Source organism: Manis pentadactyla, chromosome 4, assembly GCF_030020395.1.
Source record: "Manis pentadactyla isolate mManPen7 chromosome 4, mManPen7.hap1, whole genome shotgun sequence".
Classification (NCBI taxonomy): Eukaryota; Metazoa; Chordata; class Mammalia; order Pholidota; family Manidae; genus Manis; species Manis pentadactyla.
In genome coordinates, this window is record NC_080022.1 from 32751703 (window position 1) to 32772812 (window position 21110).

General features: G+C 36.5%; 1 protein-coding gene across 4 annotated transcripts in view; it reads right to left on the reverse strand.

The window, feature by feature from the left end:
* FOXJ3 (forkhead box J3) overlaps window positions 1-21110 on the reverse strand; it is a 164197-nt gene that overhangs the window by 21572 nt on the left and 121515 nt on the right. For 3 of the 4 annotated variants that reach the window (XM_036892902.2, XM_036892901.2, XM_057500097.1), the window contains exons 6-9: window positions 17560-17661; window positions 9735-9863; window positions 6310-6484; window positions 2815-3231 (exon numbers count right to left, since the gene is read on the reverse strand). In XM_036892902.2, coding sequence (XP_036748797.1) covers window positions 2815-3231; window positions 6310-6484; window positions 9735-9863; window positions 17560-17661 — 823 coding nt within the window. The remainder of the gene's footprint in view (window positions 1-2814; window positions 3232-6309; window positions 6485-9734; window positions 9864-17559; window positions 17662-21110) is intronic. The other variant, XM_036892903.2, reaches the window with a different exon arrangement.

The window sequence follows — 21110 nt, forward strand, 5'->3', positions numbered from 1 at the left end:
ATAATGTCAAACTTAAATGATGTCAGAGCTCTTGCACAATACAAATAAATGGCCAGGCAGGGCAAGTCACACAAATCAGTAATTCCCCCCTATATAAAGTTCATTTTCCTACTTTATTATGACCTTAAGAGGTATGTTCTTTATACTTAGAGGCAGGTTCACATTTAAAAGAAACACAGAATACAACATAAAGCACTAACTTAAGGGAGGTAAATTAGATTGTGTAGCAAGATAATTCTTAATAGGCAACCTTAGGAGAGAAAAATGCTTTAACACAGTCCTGTCAAGCAAGAGGGCTGAGACATTTTAAAGAAATGCTGATCTAAACCAGGGCATTTCTAGTCAGAAACAGTAACATCAGGGGAGTTAAGACTCCATAGTCTGTATGTCAGCAGAATGGTCACCACTCATGCACATGGGGTAAGAATACTCAAGGTACTCAATGAGATAGCGAATAGAGGAAGAAAATACTCCATTCAGTGATTGCTGCCCAAATTACTGTTTCCAGGATCACCCCTGGATTAAAATAAGAACTAATAAAAAGGATTTTTTCCTACATTGCAGGCAACTCTGTATCAACTACTGAATACTTGGATTTACAAAATTCTGCCAATTAAATGCATTTTTAAAAATAAGCAGTGAACCAAAGACAACCTAACCCTGACCCTCAGGCAACTCATAGTTGAGGGAGAAATTTGTTGGAAAAAATTAATGTTCCAAGTAGACACAAACATTCAAGTCTACCAGACTTTCAGATCCTGTAATAAATTCTGACTTGGCAACAACAAAATAGTAACATTCTCTGCAGAGAGAGTGGCTGAGAAAACCTTACCCATGTAGTAAATGTTTGCTGATTTTAGAGTAACTGGTGTTACAGGCTTTGAAGTTTGACAGGCTAGGATATAGCATCCAGTTCTACCACATAGCAGTATAAACTGGAACACACTGCTTCACTTGAGTTACACTTTTCCTATCTACTAAATGTGGTAATTTATTCTTGATTTGGGAGGATAAAATGGGTAATACATCTAAACTGCCTAGCAAATAATGGGTACTCAAACAACTGTTATACCCCTACATTTCTTCTCTGTTAAAGGCAACCAGCTTAGTTTCACCCTATAAGTGAGAAATTTATAATTTAAAGAGATTATCATCATAGCCATAATGATTATTTCGAACTCCCCAAGATGGGAGTCTATTTTCCTTCTCTGGAAAGCCACCATTGCTATGACAGGCTTTAAAGGCACATTACAGATTGTTTTCAGCTACAATAATACTTTTTTTCCCCCTGGCAATTATTACACTTAACAAAAAGAATTGTATGCCCAGAGCATCACTGACTTCTACTGATACCCTACCTCTATAATTATTAGTCAATCCTCAAAATCATGTTAAGAACAAACTTAAATTTCTGAAGAAGTATTGACATTAAAATATAGGCAACAGTGACTGACAATGAGTTACAAAGGGAGCTATAATATATACCTTTTCTCCAGGCATAGATCTAAAAATAGTTTCAGCATGTTTTAGGAGATATTTCATCAAGGCAGTAACTATACCCAATTTTCAATTTTACTCTGGAACCTACTAAGAATTAGTAACTGGGTAAACAAGTAAATTGTTCAAAGGAACTTAATAAATTCCAAGTAACCTGCTATGCATTTTTGTACTTCACCTCATTTAATTCTCCCAAAAAACTTAATTATTTTTTCTACTTCGTAAATAAGGAAACAGGTTTCATAAAAATTTTAAATTTATAGAAGTCAGAATATAAGAGACAGTATGTACTAACTGAAGCTCGTTTTTCTGACATAGTGTAAATGACTGAAATAATGGTCATTCTCTAATTGGTAAAAGCTAGTAGTATCTAGCATTTAGAAATTATCCCTCCAGGATAAAAGTCTCATCAGTGATATGGCTGGTAAGAGGACAGTCAGGCATGTTGAGGGAAGGACCTATACTCTGCACAACCCCAGGGGGCCCATTCACCTCACAGTCTATATCTGTGGCACCCTTTGGAGTCTACTGCGCAAAAGACTGCCTGGTCTGTGAGCAACGTGTTAGGCATCTCACCAGAAACCACCAAGACCTATCTTAAGAGCAATAGTTTTTTTAGAGCAATGATTTTTAAAAATCAGTATACAAAGAATGTTTTCTTACTTAGCAATCTATCATTCTAAAATGAGATACTTGGCAGGAATAAGCAAAGAAAGGAAGAGTGGGGGACATTCACTGAATACTTAAATGTGAGGCGTTAGACCAGGCATTTCATACTTGTGTTCTCAATACGGTCCTTGTAATGATGCTGTATACCAGGGTATTTTAGTTCCATTTTTAAACATGAGAAAATAATAAGACTAAAAGAAGTCAGGTAATAACGCCAAAGGTCCTAAGAGCCGTAATAAAGATTCAAATACAGGTCTTTCTGATATGAATCTATATTCCTTCTTCTATACCACACCAAATTACAACAGACTGCAGAAAGACTGTATATTCCATTCTTCTTTTAAATCATCACAAAAACTTATTTTTCAGAAGGACAAGACACAGGTTAAAACCAAATCTTGCAAGGTTTGCCATGTTTGTCTATGTGCCATTAAGTGATTGCTTTGATTAAAACAATAAATTTTAATCAAAAAAATCTCGAGGTCAATCTATGGATTGAATGAGTTACAACTATAAGATTTTTGCAAGGAAACACAAAAGGAGACAGGTGAGAAGCATTTTGGTAGAAAATACATATAAACCCCAGAGAACAAAGGACAGATCCTAATTCACAGTTAATCAAATACAAGTCAGGAGACAGAAACTTACCAGAATTACAGGATACCTGCTGTGGGGGTGGGGGCGCCTGATGTGCTAACGTCTGATGCTGATGGTTCGGGTGGTGCTGTATGTGTTGATGTGGAGAGGGGTGCGAGGGGTGAGGGGACTGGAGCTGGCTGTGTTGCTGCGGGTGCGGGGCTGGGGGCTGGGGGCGCTGCGGATGCTGTGGTAAACCGTGTGGTCGATGGGGTGGATGTGAAGACGGCTGTGTGTGCATCTGGGGGTGGGATAACGAGACTTGTGCAACTGAATTACTGCCTGTGGTGTTGAGGCCACTGCCATGACTGTTGGAGAGGCTGCTTTGGTTGCTGTGTGGGTGAGAGCTCACTGTACTGCTAGGAGAGTGCTGATAGGAACATGAAGTATGGGACTGCTGGGAAGATTCAGAAGGGATGTTCATCAAACCTAAAAACAGTCAGAGGAAGCAAGATCATTTATGGTCAGATCTCAGTTATATTTTATGACAAACATTTGCAAAAATATTTACAGTGCAAAGTATATACTGTTAAGCAGCAACTTTGGTTCAGTTTAACAAGTGGTGATGGAATGTCAGCCTGACATACACCAGACTCTGGGGTCACTGAGAAGAGTAACCATCCTTCCCTACCCTCAGGTAGCTCATGGTCTTGTGTAAAACAGACACTCAAGGAGATTATGCCCAATAATTTTAAGCACTAGGCAAATGTAACTCTGCTTCCTGCCAGTTCAGCTAGGAAGGAGCTGTAGACATAAAGAAGCCTTCCTTGAAAAGGCAGTAGTATCTGAGCTGACTCCTGAAAGATGCATAAATGTTAGGGGAAAGTGGGAAAGGTGTTGGGTCACATTCAGGATAGTTCTCTATAGGCCTGAAAATCATGGCTATAACAAAAAAGGGTGTAGAAATAAAGCCCAGTTATTTATGATTGCTTTCAATGACCACTCCAAAAAACTGTATGCCCAAGGTGGCTAGTCCTTAAGACTAAGCAAAACAAAAGAGCCATCTCCACTGTTCTTTTCCATTCTTCTTATGGAACATTACTGACACACATACAGTTTTAGGGTTAAGACTGCATAATTTATAGCACCAGAAAGTAGGGACTAAAGTCTGCAATCCCATTTACACACTTGGTAACTCTGGGAAGTTATTAACCTCTGCAAGTCACAACTACCTCAACTATAAATGACTACAATAATAGTACCTACTTCACAACTGCTGTGAGGATTAAATGCCATGGGGCAAGTGCAGGCTGCAGGATGAGATCAGTAAATGTTAGCCACTATGATGATGATGGTATCAGGCCAGAAGTGCCTAATGTTAAAAATAATGTATGTCTGGCTTGGAGTTAGACACATTTTAGTAAAACTTACTGCAGTATTTGGTCCTATACAACTAGGCTATTTTCACATCCCAAAGGATGGCTCACACATGATTTTGCTGAACCAAACACAAAAAATTTTATTAAATAAAAAATAAAATCCTGCATCATAGTGTCAGTCAATAAAAGAATCAAACTCTTTAAACAAAATAAAAATTATTCTCCTACTTGTTATTAACAGTTAAATTGTATTAGAGTATGCTCTAAGGTAATCTTAAAACCTAACAGGTTATGGTTTTATAGGTAGAAGAGTTAATAAAAGTTCTTGTTTTGGCCCTGGAAAACTATCATTTATAAGGAAATTGTAAGAATTACTACAGTAAGATGAAAGAAAGGAGTAATTTCATTATTTCCAACAGGATTTTAAGAGGGAAACCAGGTATGACCCATATCAGCATTTTCAATCCCAGTAAAATAAAGTTCTTTCAGAAGCCCAGTATATAAATGGTCAATGTGAAGCTGCTTTTTTTGAGGCCAGGGAAGTAAACATGCTAGATCTCCCTCTTCACCTGCATACTTCTCCTCACTGAGAACTTCACAGAAGCCTAGGGCTCTTAAGAGAACGATTTGAAAACCATCAATCTAGTCTAATTTTCTTTATTGTATGAATGGGAACATGCTGAGGTCTCAAAAGGTGAAGGTAACTCAGCTGACTATATGGTAGATCCTGGACTAGAACTTAGAATTCCTCTCAATGCTTTTTTTTTATATCAGTGTGATACTTCAGAAATTGTCACCATTGTTATTTCAAAATCAGTACAGTAGATCCTTGACACACAGGGTTTAGGAGCACCAACCCACCCTGCATAGTCAAAAATCCACATACAACTTTTGACTCTCCACAAAACCTAACTAGTAATAACCTACTATTAACCAGAACACTTAACTGCTAACATCTAGAGTCGATGAACATTTTGTATATGTATTATATTTACTGTATTTTCACAATAAAGTAAGCTACAAAAAAGAAGTTTTTTCAAATTGTTGTAAATCTCAAAAAAAAATTTCCAATACATTTATTGGAAAAATAACACTGCATATAAGTGGATCTATGCAGTTTAAACCCGAGCTGCTCAAAGATCAACTGTATTTTTCTATTATGATCACCAAGGCTGGATTTGCTGTGCAGAATCATATATTGGGGTTTTTATTGTACTTTTACAGATAGAAAATTTTAAATAAAATCTGAGAAAATACATGAATCTTACTTTAAACCAGAAAACCAACTTCCTTATAAGCTATTGACATTCACTGATGTATGATGTATGTAATATAAAATTTCATAGTAATTGTTCATGATAAATATTAAAATACAAAAAACAGGGATCTCTGTCTATTTTGTTTCACTTCTGTGAACAGGTATACTTTCTGAGTTGGGGTATAAATAGTTTACCTGCCAAACAAAGCAGCTAGGCAATACTTCAATAATAGAGTTTCCAGCAATTTCTGACGACTGTTCTATAAGGGAAAGACAATGCAACATCTGATCCTATCACTTGACTGACTAAAATTAAACCAGCAGCCACTGGGACAGTACCACATAGTACCAACTAGGATTTTGGCTGAGATGTTTTTAATACTGTATCTCAACTAAAATCATTTAGTGTTAAAATCTGATGTAAATATGTTGTTTAAGACAATGAGCCAGAGCTTACCATTAACCAACGTGTTTGCTTTTAAGTACCATACATGAAATTGCAAATTTGGCACTACCATACATATTCTAATAGTTGTCTCTGCCACTACTAGTCTGAGAAAGGCAAAGCACCTCAACTCCTGTGGTGGATCATTTACAACTCAAACACTTCACAAGACCAGACATCACTAATTAACCATGGCAGTCTTTCCAACATGCACAGATGCAATGTCAGAATTCTTCACCACAGTGTTCCAGGACACCACTAGTAATCAAGTGAAGTAGGCATGCAAGATATTTATTTGCCATTCTTGTGCTAGGATATAAACATATACAGAGCACAGCGAAGGCACAAAGAGCATTCAATTCTTGTCATGATGATAATGTTCTGTAATTAAGAAGATATAAACAGCTGCTATGTGAAAACTATTCTTATAAGGTAAGTTTTCAATAAAAATATACTTTACAAAAGAGTTATTTTTAAAAACTCACCTTGTTGACTAAGTGACTGCTCAAAAACTGATTTATAAAGGCTCCGAAATGAGGCACTGAGATCTTCAAAATTATATTCTGAGAAAAGTAGTTGTTTGTCTCGCTCCGGAAGGCTGTACTGTTGCTGCTGTTGAGGAGTTAATGACTGAGAGAGTGGTTCTGGGTGGCTTGTCACCTAATTTTAAAAGAAAATACTACTAATTTAGTATCTGTATATCAGAATTGGTAACATAAAATACATAATTGAAAATATTAGAATAGCTTCCAGGACCCCAAGGAAATAATTTCCTTGTGTTTGGCTCACCCATCCTCTGTTAAGTTAGGTACACATAAAGGATGGACCACAAAGATAACCTGGAACTTTAAGAACCATAGAAATCTAATCCAACCTCCACATCTCACAGAAGAGGGGAAAGAGTTCAAAGAAGTTAAATGACCTCCCCAAGATCATACAAAATAAGTGACGAGCTAGGACAGAACTCTTCCAGTTTTTATAGAATCTTCATTTTGATGTCTACAGAAGTTGTTTCACCTCAAACTCCACCATACTATGAAACTACTGATTTCTCATTCATTTATTCAATTAATTTTTAAGTATTTAAACTCCAAGTACTGTTGAGTCAGATTGTGCAGCACTACCTAAAGCAGCAAGGAGCTTCAATAACCTAACTCTGCATTTCTAAGTGGAAATTTTTTCTTTTAATGAAACTGAGAGGGAATGAGAAATGAAGGGTAGAAGACAAAGGAGATTCTAAGAAAAATAGAGCAAGGCACCTTGAGCTCTGCAATGGTACTGAAAAGTACCATAAACACCTAAAAAATAAGACTATCTCCAAAGGCAGCACAACTAGAAATAAAATCAATAAAAAATAATCACTTAAACATTATGCCAAGGGGTGGTAAACTACTATTTAGTGTTTTAAAAAATTAAGATATGAACATTCACTGTAAATGTATGCAGCTATTCAAAATGATGCTTGTAAGGAGTTTGCAATAACATGGAAAAATTTTGTGTAGGGGGATGGCTCCACCACTGGCACTCTGGTGACCTTACACATCCCCACAGACCATGTAGGTGAGGCCAAGGGCAGGAAGAACTAAGCCTCAGTGAATACCCTATGACTGTCCTAGAACATGGGACAATGAACAGTCTTATGAGAAGCAAATTCTCATCCACCATTTCTTATCTATCTTCCTGTGTTGCCAGAGGCAGCCACAGGGCAGTTTCTCATTCATCTCTCTATCTTGCAGGAGGTTGCCAAGAGACTCATTTCTTATCTGCCTCTCTTTCTAGTGAGGCAGAAGACTTTCTATCTCACTCCTTAAGGATACGGCTGCAAGTCATACAACTGCTTAGCTGCAGTATGGACTTTGCTCCTGGCTTCTTGTGGGAAGGTGACACCATGCTGGTCTGGCTTATACCATCTGCATAGGTAATAAAACTGTCTCAATGCATTTGGGCTGTGTCCTTACAGGCTCAATCTATGGATATGTAACAAGACAACCAGCAGCTGATGCTACAGTTGCTTGAAGAATGCTTGATGTGGGGCTAAGGGGGGAAAAGGGGCATTACGATTAGCACACATAATGTGGGGGATGGCACAGGGAAGGCAGTATAAAACAGAGAAGACAAGTAGTGACTTTATAGCATCTTACTATGCTGATGGACAGTGACTGTAATGGGGTATGTGGTGGCAACTTGATAATGGGGGGAGTCTAGTAACCATAATGTTGCTCGTGTAATTGTACATTAATGATACCAAAAAAAATAATGCTTTATGGCCACTTGGTATTTCATTATTAAATGAAAAAAGGTTGCAATGTTTAGCTGTTATTAGGGGCACTTAGCCCTCTTATGTATACTGGAATAACAGACACATTTGTTCTTCCTTCTGTCACCTAGTTTTATAAATGTTAATTCTTCCTCTTACTATATTTTGTGATACTAAACCACATTTTCTTTGATTTCACTTGGTTTCAAGATTCAAATTATTTTAAAGTAATTTAAAGTAATTAAATCTTTGCTTAATTTGCTTCAAAGCTCCAACTAGTCCTTTTATTATCATTACTTCATCATTATGGAGTACTTATTCACCTCTTGTTTAGCTAAGTAATTTTTCTCATGAAAGCAAGGGTAGGATGCTAAGTTCTGAATATCAAAGAGTATCTTTCTCTTGACTTCAATTATGAATGAAAATCTGCCTGGGCGTAGTATTTATAATTCCAAATCTATTCCCTCAAACTCTACATAAAGTGTCCCATTATTTCCTGTTGTTTAGTATTATCTGTCTTATCATATTATTTTGTCCGATCTTATTTTTCCTGAGTATATGGATGACTATTTCTAAAATTTTAAAGTTTGTCATTATATGTCTAGATGTAGGTTTTTCCCATTAACTTTTCCTAGAACTCAGTAATCTTTTTAATCTCTGTTTCTTCTGAAAACCCCCTCTTTACCAACTCTTCTGGTTTTTTTCATGGACACCAATCATTCTCAATTCACCTTATCTATTGTCTTCTTTTCAATAACTGTTTATCCTTTATCTGTTTCTTTTGCATTCTGGGAGACTCTTCTAGTTTTCTTTCCCTAGAGCACTGATAACAGTTTTGCAGAATCACTTTTTTCCCCCTACATTCAATGTGAATTTCAATTCTGCTCTCTGAATTTTTGTTTCCCTTTGCACTGTCTTGTATCAACCCCCACTCCTTTGTATCTTTGTCCTGTGTAAATTTTTATCTGATTCTCATCCTGGAACAGCAAGTGATCTGCTGCGATCAAATTTATACCAAAGTGTGGTATATATGTCTCTTTGGCTCTGTTCTGTCCTCTAGGAAGGATAACTGCCAAATGATTTGAAAACAAGTATCACTAACACAGGGGTCATGTTCTTACAATAGGTAACAAAATCAGCACAAAAGCAAGAATACTCACACATAGGTCCTTTTTACAGCATAGCTTTGTTTTTCCAGACCAAAATTGAAGATACAAGAATGGTTAATAATGAGTACCAGGATATGCTAACCTTTGGAGTCTGTAGAGTACCCATCTCAGCTATAGCTAAAAACAAGGTGACATACACACCCACACCCTCAAAGCTCTTTTACCAAGGATGGTAAAATACCATCCAATACAGCTTTGCTAAATACCTTTTTTTTGTATTGCAAATACTTTTCACTTGACACAGAACAGATGGAGTAAAGCAGACCAAAATAATATAACTTAGTATACCATATTTTTGTATCTAACTTGGTATAATGTAAGCACCCAATTAAAAAAACCATCAAGGCAGAAATCTGCTCTACTAATCTAAGCTAAAAGATTGATCAGGGTGAAATATCTTTTTATTTGCCTTCCAGTTACACTTGGTTTAGCTTTAAGCCCTAAATGAGTACTCAACAAAGAAGTTAACTTCACCAAGACTTACCGGAGTGTAACTATGCACACTTCCAACACTGTTCAAATTAACAGATGCCAAACTCTGATCCGAGAGACTGTTGTTAAGGCTACTGCGTGGGCTATCACTACCATCCTGATCAGTGTTGTACAATGTTACCTGGAATATAAAGAAAAGTAACATTTGAATAAATAGTTACTACAATTAGAGTACTTTTTAAGCAACTCTACAAAATACAATTAAACTGTATATGTGGCAGGAAGACAAAATGTTAGTGATATTTCCTTTGGTGTTACCTACCCTCAATTCCAAGCCCTTTATCACTAACTCCATTCACCATGAAATGATTTATTTCAAACTAAAGTTATGTCCCATCCAGAGGTACATAAATTCAATTTACTATCAGGTTTAATTAGTTATCAACATTTAATAAGAGAAGATTATAGATTTTTACTGTCAAGAATTTCTAAAACACATAAATTTATCCTTACTCAAACCTTCAGCAAAACTACTATTCTCTTCTATTAAAATCTTAGGCATCAAAAAAAGAACATAAAAGATAGAAATTAAAAAAAAAAAATCATAAGCACCATAGTGTTTGTAATATTGAAAATTGGAAACTTGATCATCTGACACATTTGCAGAATCACAGATACGTAATCTAATTTTTTAAAATAACAAGATGCTAATACATACATTATATGTGAAGGACTATAAATCAAACTATTAACAACGGTTAACTGGAAGGGGGCTAGATATTCCTGAGGATTTTCAGCACTGATAGTATCTATTTTTACTGTGCTCAAGTCTGTTTATAACAAGCACTGTAATTTTTAATTAGAAAATAAACAAACAAAGACTTTTAAAACAGGAAACTAGCCTAACTATGCTTCAGGGTTTATTCAGATGTCACTACCAACTTTACTTTCTATACTCCTACTTCCAGGGGTACAATTAATACATTTGGCTTTATGGACTGTCTAATTGTTATCAAATTTTTATCTACTACTAGACTATTAGCTTGAGTCCCCAATTAATCATAAGAAGCACAGTATTTTCTGTTCAGTGTATTAATACTTACTGAATTTAATAACCAATTGAGCTAGTACCAGCCTTCTGTCTGTGGTGAAAATGGGGTCATGCTTAATGCTCACAAACATTTGCCAAAAAAAGCCAAATATGTGGCAAATCAGGCACATATGCCTCTATACTTATGAGAAAACCAAACTGTCCCACATTCATATCAGCTAGGAACAATTATACATCTAGGAACTAATAAGGCAACAGTAGAAGAAGAAGATCAGAGATAAAGAAAATTCTGGCAAAGATTTTTCTGATAAATACCTCCAATGGAAATTTCATTAAAAAAAATCAACCTTATGGGCTTCTAGGAATAATCAAAAGGTTAAAACAATGTATTATTAACATTACAAGCACCCTATGGTCATTTTATTGGCATGTGTAACATTTTATATTACATATAATGCTCATTCTTTTCTATCCATGCTGTTACCTGTCACACAAGTCAGAAATACTGTCCATCATCTTTGACAAATCCTCATAGCTTATTTTATTTGGAAGCTAAACATCTTTATTAAAATGTAATACATAGAGTTAAGTGCACAAATTACTAGTTTATTACAAAATGGGTGTACTTGTGTAAGCATCACCCAGATCAAAGTACAGAAACTATCTGAAACCTGACATATGACAAATAAATTTCTTATACTCTGTTACATTAAAACCTACCATTTTGTACACTGAATGGATCATTCATCCATGCATAACTTTGTTAACAGTATGCATGGGTCTTTTGGAAAATACCAGACCACTAAAAATTACAGAGATCTTCCAAATATTGACACTTTTCATTATACAACATCAAAACATCACATGTGTTAACATCACCAACATAAAGAGTGGGAAGCTATCAGACTTGCTGTGGTGAATTTAAGTTTCCCAAACTTTCACTTTTGCTTAAAAGCTCAAATTTTATTATTGGCAAGAGATACTGTCAACTGTTTTCCTTGAAATTACAGAGTTACTTTGTTCATTTTCACTAACATCTGCCAAATAGCCAAATCTGAATAGCACTGTCAGTTGTTCTTTGAAGTAAAAACAATAAGCTATGAACAAAGCTGCTAGTTTAACATCCAACTCAATCACACAAGTGCTCTTTTTTGAAGGAACTGCTATATAATCAGTATGTAGTGTGTTTTATGCATATGTCCCATTTCATCACATAGAATATTAAAAAGACACAACTTAATAAAACTATTTCTCCTGCTTCACTAGTATTTTTTTTTTAATCTGAAGGGTGTGTATCAGTGAATACAAGGACTACTAGTACAGTTCAGTGTCTCTGCCTTGATTTGTGCTAATATATACCACTAATTTTGCTGCATCAGTGAAAATACAAAAATGAAGGAAAGACAAATAACGTTTTAGTATTATCATGGTTTTGATCTTGTGAAATCCCTAAAAAGGTCTTGGTTACCCAGGCTTCCACAAACCATAGAACTGCTCATACAGAACATTACCAGCGCTCCAGAAGGCCTGCTCATGCACTGTGCCAATCATGCACCATCAGTCTCTCCATCCCCACCTTCTGTAGTCACTCTACACACTTCTACCACTATTGATTGATTTTCCTATTTTTCTAATTTCCTATTTTCCTCTTTTAAGTATAAATGGAATCATACAATATGTATCCTTTTCTGTCCCTTTCCAGTAAATTTAGCTAAAGGATTACACAAAACTTTGTTTTCTATCACATTATCTGCTCTTAATCTTTACTACTTAATTCCACTTCTTAAAATTCACTCATTTATATTTATGTCTAGGATCCATCTGGAATTTTTGTAAATGGAAAATCTGTTTTCCACTAAAATCTAGCACCGTCTGCTGAAAAACATCACTGAATTCTGATTTATAAGTCTGTCTATTCTTATGCCAACACCTCACTTTGAATTAATGTAGGTTACTCTTGATATGCAGAAGTGTAAATCCTCTCTTATTTTTTCTTCAGTATCTTCTTCAACTACTATTTGTCATTTGGATTTCCATTTATATCTTAAGATCAGCTGTCATTTTCTACTTCCTTTCCTCCCTCCCAAAAAACATCATGAATTTTGACTGGGATCATATTAAACCTGTACATCAATTTAGCAAACACTGACTTCTTTACAACAATCTTCTATATGAAAATTATATATCCATCTATTTGTATCTTCTTCATTTCTGAGAATTTTTTTAAGTTTTCTGTGTAGAGTTTATTTTTCATTTAATTCTAGGTATATGATATTTTTTAATGCTGACACGTTATCTTTTCATTTTCTCATTTTCCATGGCCAGTATATACAGAAATACAATTGATTTCTCAAGTCAAGCATTGTTCTTACAACAAGACCTTGATAAACTCACTTATTAATTCTAACAGTTGATCTGTAGATTCTTTTGAATTTGCCCTATAAACAACCATGTCATCTGTGAATAATGACAACTTTATTACTGACTACCCAAACTTTACGTTTTTTTCTTTCATAACACTTCTATTTCTCCTCTCCCTGCCTGAACACTATTATTGCCATGTATTCTACTTCTACATGTTACAAACCCAAAACCCATTTCTGTTATTTCTGCATTAAATAGTTTATTATCTTGGAAAGAGATCTAATTTTAAAAAAAAAACTTGTCCACCCACGAAGTTACCATTTCTGGTGTCTTTAATTCCTTTGTGTAGATCCAGATTTCCATCAGGAACTTCAATTACACATAATTAGGTTGCTTGATGCTGTCCCCAGATCACTAATGCTCAACTGACTTTTTTACGGTCTTTTCTCTCTGTGTTTCATTTTGGATGACTTTTATTGCTATTATCTTCAATTCACTAATCTTTCCTTCTACAATGCCTAGTCTGATGTTAACCCCATCCACTGTATTTTTGAACTCGGATGTTATAATTTTTATCTCTAAGGATAAAATATCCTAAAGAGATAAAATCTGGGTTTTTAAAATATCTTCCATGTGTCTACACATGTTTAACCTGTCCTTTAGCTTCTTCATTAATACAGTTATAATAATGGGCTTTTTTCCAGCTTTACTGAGATATAACTGACATATTACGTGTAAAATTTAGGGTGTACAATGTGTTTATTTGATTCATTTATATACTGAAAAATGATTACCACCTTAGCATTAACTGCATAATCTTCATCACCTCACATACAATTATCATTTTTTTGTAGTGTGAATATTTAAGATCTACTCTCCTAGCAAAATTCCATGTGTATAATACAGTGTCACTAACTATAATTACTGTGTTGTACTGATTTAGATTCCAAAACTTAATAATCTTATAACTAAAAGTCTGTACCCTTTGATCATCATCTCTCTATTTCCCCAACCCTTAGTCTGTGGTAATCAACATTATATTCTGTTTCTAGGAGTTTGGCTTTTTGGATTCCACATGTAAGTGATATCATACAGTATTTGTCTTTCTCTGCCTGCCTTATTCACTTACAATAATGTCCTCACAGCCCATCCATATTGTCACAAATGGCAGGATTTCCTTCTTCCTCATGGAATAATCCATTGTGTGTATGTGTGTGTGTGTTTATACACATTTTCATTATTGTCCATACATTTGTTGATGACACAGGATGTTTCCTTGTCTTGGCTTATGGTGATTGTTTAAATGTCTTTTTCTAGTAATGGATTGTTCTTTACTGTTTCTTTGCCTGCCTGGTAATTTTTTACTGGATGTCAGACCACCGTGGATTTTACATTGTTAAGTGAGTATCTGTGTATTCCTATAAATGTTCTGAAGCTTTATTCTGGGATACAGTTAATCTATTTGACAACAGGAATGAAATACTGATACATGCTGTAACAAGGATGACCCTTGAAAGAATGTTTAAAGAGGTCGGACATAAAAGGTCACACAGTATACAATTCCATTTATATGAAATGTCCAGAATAGGCAAATCCGTAGAGGGAGAAAGTAGATTAATGATTACCAGGAGATGGAGGGAATGGAGAATGAATGCTAGGGGCTTTCTTTTGGGGGTGAAAATGTTCTGGAATTAGATGGTGACTGACAGCTAGCTGCACCACCTTGTGAATATTCTAAAAACCACTGAATTGTAAACTTTAAAGGGGTGAGTTTTATAGTCTCTGAATTACATTTCAAAAAATTTAAATTAAAAAGTCAAATCACTTGAAAATAATTTAATTATTTTGGATTTTGCTTTTAAGGTACGTATGTAGAACCACAGTATTTTAGTCTAGGGCTAATTCTGTTCCAAAAGTCTAAGTACTTCACCTAATTACCTGTGAATTATTAAGTATTTTACTCTGATAGGAATAACTATGCGTGGCCCTATAAAAGTCTCAGTGACTGCCCAATCAATCTTTTCAGGTGATTCTTTCCCTAGTTGTAGCTCCCTCAACTCATGCACTGACAAGTGCCCCATTGAAGGTTTCTCCTGTGGAACCCTAGTAACAAGTTCATTAAACCTTTCCCCAATATCCCATTCATCTCTTCAGCTTTCTGAATTTTCCATCCTTTTTTGTCTTGTATTTCAATCTACATTATTATCTACTGACCTATTTTCCAGTTCATTAGTTCTTTCCTCTGATTTATCTAATCTATTGTTAAACCCATCTATTGAATATTGAATTTCAGTTCTAGTTTATTATTTTTCAGTTCCAGTTTCCTCTTGATTCTTCCAAACACACACCAAATCTGATAAATTTTCGATAATTCTTCTATTTTCTTGAACACAGTAGTCATAGTTATTTTTAAATCAATATTTAGATCAATTGTGGTTATGTTTTATACTGCTTCCCACCCCGCCACACACACACATACACACACCGCCCCTTGGTATTTAATTATTTGGTCCTGTTTCCTGGAATGACTTAAAATTGTCACTTAAGGTGAGACTTTACTTACAAAAATTTGCAAAAGCTCAAGATGCTGTTATTTTTTTCCACAAAGGATTTAGTTTTCTTTTGGCAAGCAGAAGAAAATTAGCATACCACCCTAATAACAAGTTGAGGCTGGTCTATTTTGGTTTGCCCTTACTCATGGAACATAACCCTTTTGAGGTATCAACTTGAAAGACTTGGGGTGTTTATCATGGCTCCCTCCTCCTAGAGGATCATGAACTATAATTTTTGTCACCCCTTTTCTGTGAGACTGCTGAATTCTGGCTAGTGAAAAAGCCACTTGATTTGTCTGTCTAAGCCCAAGCACATGTGAGTTAGGGGTTTGCCTTAAATGAACATTACTTGCAAAAAGTTGAATTCACTTCTAAAATTCCTCAAGTTCTTAGTCCTCAAGCCCTGGCTGTTTGGTAGACCCCACCTTTAGTTTTGGTCTCTTGAGCTTAATTAACTGCTATGTCCTGCTGTTTTCTTTTCAGCCTCTCTGCCATGCACTAATATTTGGGAAATGTACCAAGGAAGTATATCTACAGGGCTTTATCTCAATCTATTTCCCTTTTTTCTGGGCTCTTTGCCCTTGCAGACCTGGCAATCTTCTTCTCTTATGCCACCCCCATTTTTTACTGGTGTGAGGTTGGTGGAATTTTACATACATAGGGAGAAAGGTAAATCTGAAACTAGCTATTCCACTGGATCTGGAAACAAAAGTTCAAAAAACTCCAGCTCCTTTGACCCCCCACATTATTTAGTCATGAAGTCCCAGCATTAACTGTTCCCTAATAGCTACAACTGTCTATGTTTAGGCCTCAGTATCTCCTACTTGGACTACTGCAAAGATGAGTATTGAGTATTTCTGATTCCAACCAATCTGCTTCACCAGAAATTCTCAAGTCTAGGTGGACACCATTAGGGATGATTTTTAAAGTACAGGTTTTTGGGTCCTATCCATAAAGATAAAGTAACTGATTTGGTAGGCCTGCAATAGAATCTGGAAATCCAATTAGTTGCTCTGATTATAATCTGTCTTCTGTTTATTCATTATCTTTCCACAAATGAAAATATACAATGTTAGGACAACTGTGTATGTGTTTGTGTTTCTGTATATGCATAAGAAAGAAAGAGAGAGACAGATAGCACAAGAGCAGGTAAAAGCAAGGGAGAGAGAAAGTGGGAGGGTGAAAGCAAGATTGAAAAAGAGTATGAGCATGAGTATGAGAAATGTATGGCTTCAAGATGCCCATGGTCTACTATGAAAGGAAACAGATGCATAGAACTGAGTTACTTCACGAACCTCCCAGAGTCTTTCTGGGTTTTGAGATTTGAGATTAAGAAATTATCTTGTAAAAAAAGAGACATCTGTATCCCACTATATTATCTAAACAGTTGGTACAAAGTTTTGACCCTTACTTAAAAAAAAAAAAAGCCAGAAATATACTATTTCTCAGTACATACCTAGACTTGAATATCATGAAACAGGTTGACCATCATTTCAATGAACTGTATGACTCTGTCCAAATTATTTCTTTTACCTGATTCTGTTGATTCTCTGGGAGTTTGAAAATTTTTTTACAATCACATATTTAGAAGGATAACCAGTGATTCTACAACAAACTGATTCAGTAAAATGTTGGCCAAAAATTCTATCAATGGGAACTGGCAATGTCAAGAATCTAAGTTAAAATAGAGCTTCCCAATAAGTATTTTCCAATTTCTTCAGAGAAATGTTTTCTTTTAACTTGGGCATTCCTACAAACATTACAGATTCAGCTTTCAACAGGCTGCCATTTATGGATTAGCCAAATTTGTATTACCTTTAAATTCAACCACATAGAACTCTCTTGCTTATTATAAGGCAAATTAAATGTCTTACTCAGTAACATTTCAAAGTGTTAAAAAATGGAATTACTTTGTTAGTCACAGTGTTGATTGCCAGAGTTGGAGAGGCACTTCCCGAAATAATACACTCCATTCCCAAAGAATCTGAATCTATGCTATATGGAGTTGAGGCCTAAAATACAAGAACAAAATAAATAATTATTAACTCATATATCCAACAACTTGAACACCATTTGAAGGTATTTCATCAAATTCTCCAACATCTAGTTTTGTGCTTTGTCTCTGATAATGAACTTAAATCACTACTAAAATCTCTTCTACTGTATTTTAATATGCTAATAAACTGCTATCACAAAGTCCACTGGTATGGCTACTCTTAACCAACTCTTTTAATTGGTTGTGGGACAGATTAGCAAACATTACAGATAAACTTCTGCAATGGAGACTGCTAAAGATCCCCTAATATTCATTCTCCCCTCTTCTTCCTTTTAGTAATAGAACTCTGTAGTATCAACTCATGGCTGCCCAGCTAAAGACTACTGTTCCAGACTTATTTGCAGCTAGTTATGGCCAGGTAGCAAATGGGATGTGAGCAGAGTGATATGTGAAACTTCAAAGTCATGTCTTTGAAAGGAACTTGTTTGCCCTCCATTCCCTCTTTTTTTCTTTTTACACGCTAGGACACAGATTTGGTGGTGGTGATCCTGCTTAATCATAAAGCTGAGGGTAATACCCTGGGGAATACTACTGGAAAGACAAGATTAGAAGGAATGTGGACATCTGAATGACCTTGTGGAACAGAGCTGGTTAGCCAGCTGATCCAGGTATCAGCTCAGACTTTCACCAGTGAGAGAAATAAATCTCTCGGTTTAACTCTCAGTTGTTTTATTTTTGCTCCTTTCTTAGTACAACTGAACAATAGCCTTAATAACACAACTTCATAGGCAGTTTTTATAGAGCTAACATGAGTGTCAAAATCAATATAGAAGGTATTCTACATTTAGAATTTTGGATGTAGAGGTCAAGACTCAAGGTGAGAGGTGAGACGGAGAACTCCCAAAACCACAAATAGTACAAAAATATAGTTAATTAATACAACTAACCCTAAAACAGCAACAAGAAAGAAGGCTGAACCAGACTGCATACAGACCTCAGGAACAGAGGAGACCTCAGGAAACAGAGTAACGTAGGAAAGCCTTAATCCAGTGGGATCCAAGCCCTTCCCCCACCCCAGCTCACCGGAAGGGAAACGGAGCGGGGATGGGGGTGGAGGCCTGGGACTGCTGAACACCCGGCCCTGGAGGTATGCTTTGGGAGTAGAAACCTACACTGTGTGGTGCTCTGAGGGTTGGGGAGCTGGGACAGGCAGAGTGCTTGAGAGACTGAGATTACGGCCGTTTGCGGAGGACGGGGTTTCACATCCAGCCGCTCTATGTCAGACGAAAAGCAGGCGGTCTGAGAGGCTTCCTAGCAGCGAGAGGGCTGCTGAAGGGGCGGGGTTTGCACGGAGATTGCTGCGCAGAGGAGGGGAGAGTTGGACAAGGTTGTCTGGGCACGCTTGGCCCAGCTGGTTGGTAACTTTGAGGAGCTTCAGGCGCTCCAACCTCCTGGCTTCCTACTCAGCTCCGGGGGCCCCACTGTAACACCTAGTCTGCTGCGCCTTCCTCCTGTCCTGCAGGCACCTGTTCACAAACTGGCTGTCACTGTGCTGGTGTCAGGCCAGCTAGAGGGAGGCCCCGCCTACAACAGCTAGACACACCAAGCACAGAGCCTTACACCTGTGTGCTTGGCCCACTGGCTCTGACACTGGAGACAGACAGGGCAGGCGGGAATCAGGAAACAGATCTTTCCTCCCACCAGGCACCAGCTCCCCTCTCCTACGACCTCCAACCTCACTCTAGGGGCTGAGCAGCCCCAGAGACTGGAGCTTCTGGGCACTAGTGGGCACCACATAGAATTATGAAACGTCAAGGGAACCTGGTGCAGACCAAAATCTCATAAACCCCAGAAAAAGGGCCAAATGAAACTGAACTCACCAATCTTCCTGAAAGAGAGTTCAAAATGAAAATCATAAGCATGCTTATGGAGGTACAGAAAAATATGCAAAAACTCAGCAATGAATTTAAGATGGAGATTCAATCATTAAGAAACTCCATATCTGAAATGAAACATACAATGGAGGGATTTAAAAGCAGATTAGATGTAGTAGAAGAGATGGTAAATGGAATAGAAATTAGAGAAGAGGAATATAAAGAAGCTGAGCACAGAGAGAAAAAAGAATCTCTAAGAAAGAAAGAAAGAATATTGAGAGAACTGTGTAACCAATCCAAACAGAACAATATTCACATTACAGGGGTACCAGAAGAAGACAAGAGAGAAAAAGGAATAGAAAGTGTCATTGAGAAGGTAATTGCTGAAAAATTCCCCAATCTGGGGAAGGAGATAGTCTCTCAAGCCACAGAGGTTCACAGCTCTCCCAACACAAGGGACCCAAGGAAGACAACATCAAGACATATAATAATTAAAATGGCAAAGATCAAGGATAAAGACAGACTTTTAAAAGTAGCTAGAGGAGAAAAGATCACATACAAAGGAAAGCCCATCAGGCTAACATCAGACTTCTCAAAAGAAACCTTACAGGTCAGAAGGGAGTGGCATGATATATTTAATGCAATGAAGCAGAAGGGCCTTGAATCAAGAATATTCTACCTGGCAAGGTTATCATTTAAATGTGAAGGAGGGATTAAACAATTTTCAGATAAGCAAAAGCTGAAAGAATTTACCTTCCACAAACCACCTCAACAGTGCATTTTGGAGGGACTCCTATAGATAGATGTATTCCTAAGGCTACACAGATGTCACCCAAGGGACAGACAAAGAGTACAGAATATGATTCATAACATACAAAGAAAGGAGGAGGAAGAAAAAGGAGGAATAAAAAAAAAAAGAACCTTTAGGTTGTGTTTGTAATAGCATATGAAGTTGAGTTAAATTAGACTGTTAGATAGTAAGGAAATTACCCTTTAACTTTTGGTAACCATGAATCTAAAGCCTGCAATGGCAGTAAGTACATACCTATCGATAATCACCCTAAATGTAAATGGTCTCAATGCACCAATCAAAAGACATAGAGTTACTGAATGGATAAAAAAAAACAAGACCCATCTATATGCTGCCTACAAGCCTCACTTCAAACCCAGACATACACAGACTGAAAGTAGAATTTGGATGTAGATTGTGCCAACTCCTCTTGTTCTCATAAGTGATGGCTTTTATTGCTTTGATGAACCCTCAAGAGAGTTCAACTTCAATAATGAAAGTTAAAGAAGGACAGACATAGTTTGTGGGTATGATGCTACTCCTGCTAAGTATTACCACCTCTCTGGCAAAATGTATTTCTCCCACACACGATCCCAACTGAATATGAATTTTTAAAGATCATACTGGATGAGAAAGAGAACAATTTCACTGAGACACAGTTCTGGGATTAATCTATTTATTACTTAATCCCTTGGCAAGAATTTCTTTCATCAGATAATCTATGAAGGTAGGGAAAAGGCATCTTGATTGAAATGGAAAAAAAAGGACAAGGGTAAACCACTAGAAGGTAGGATCTAGCAC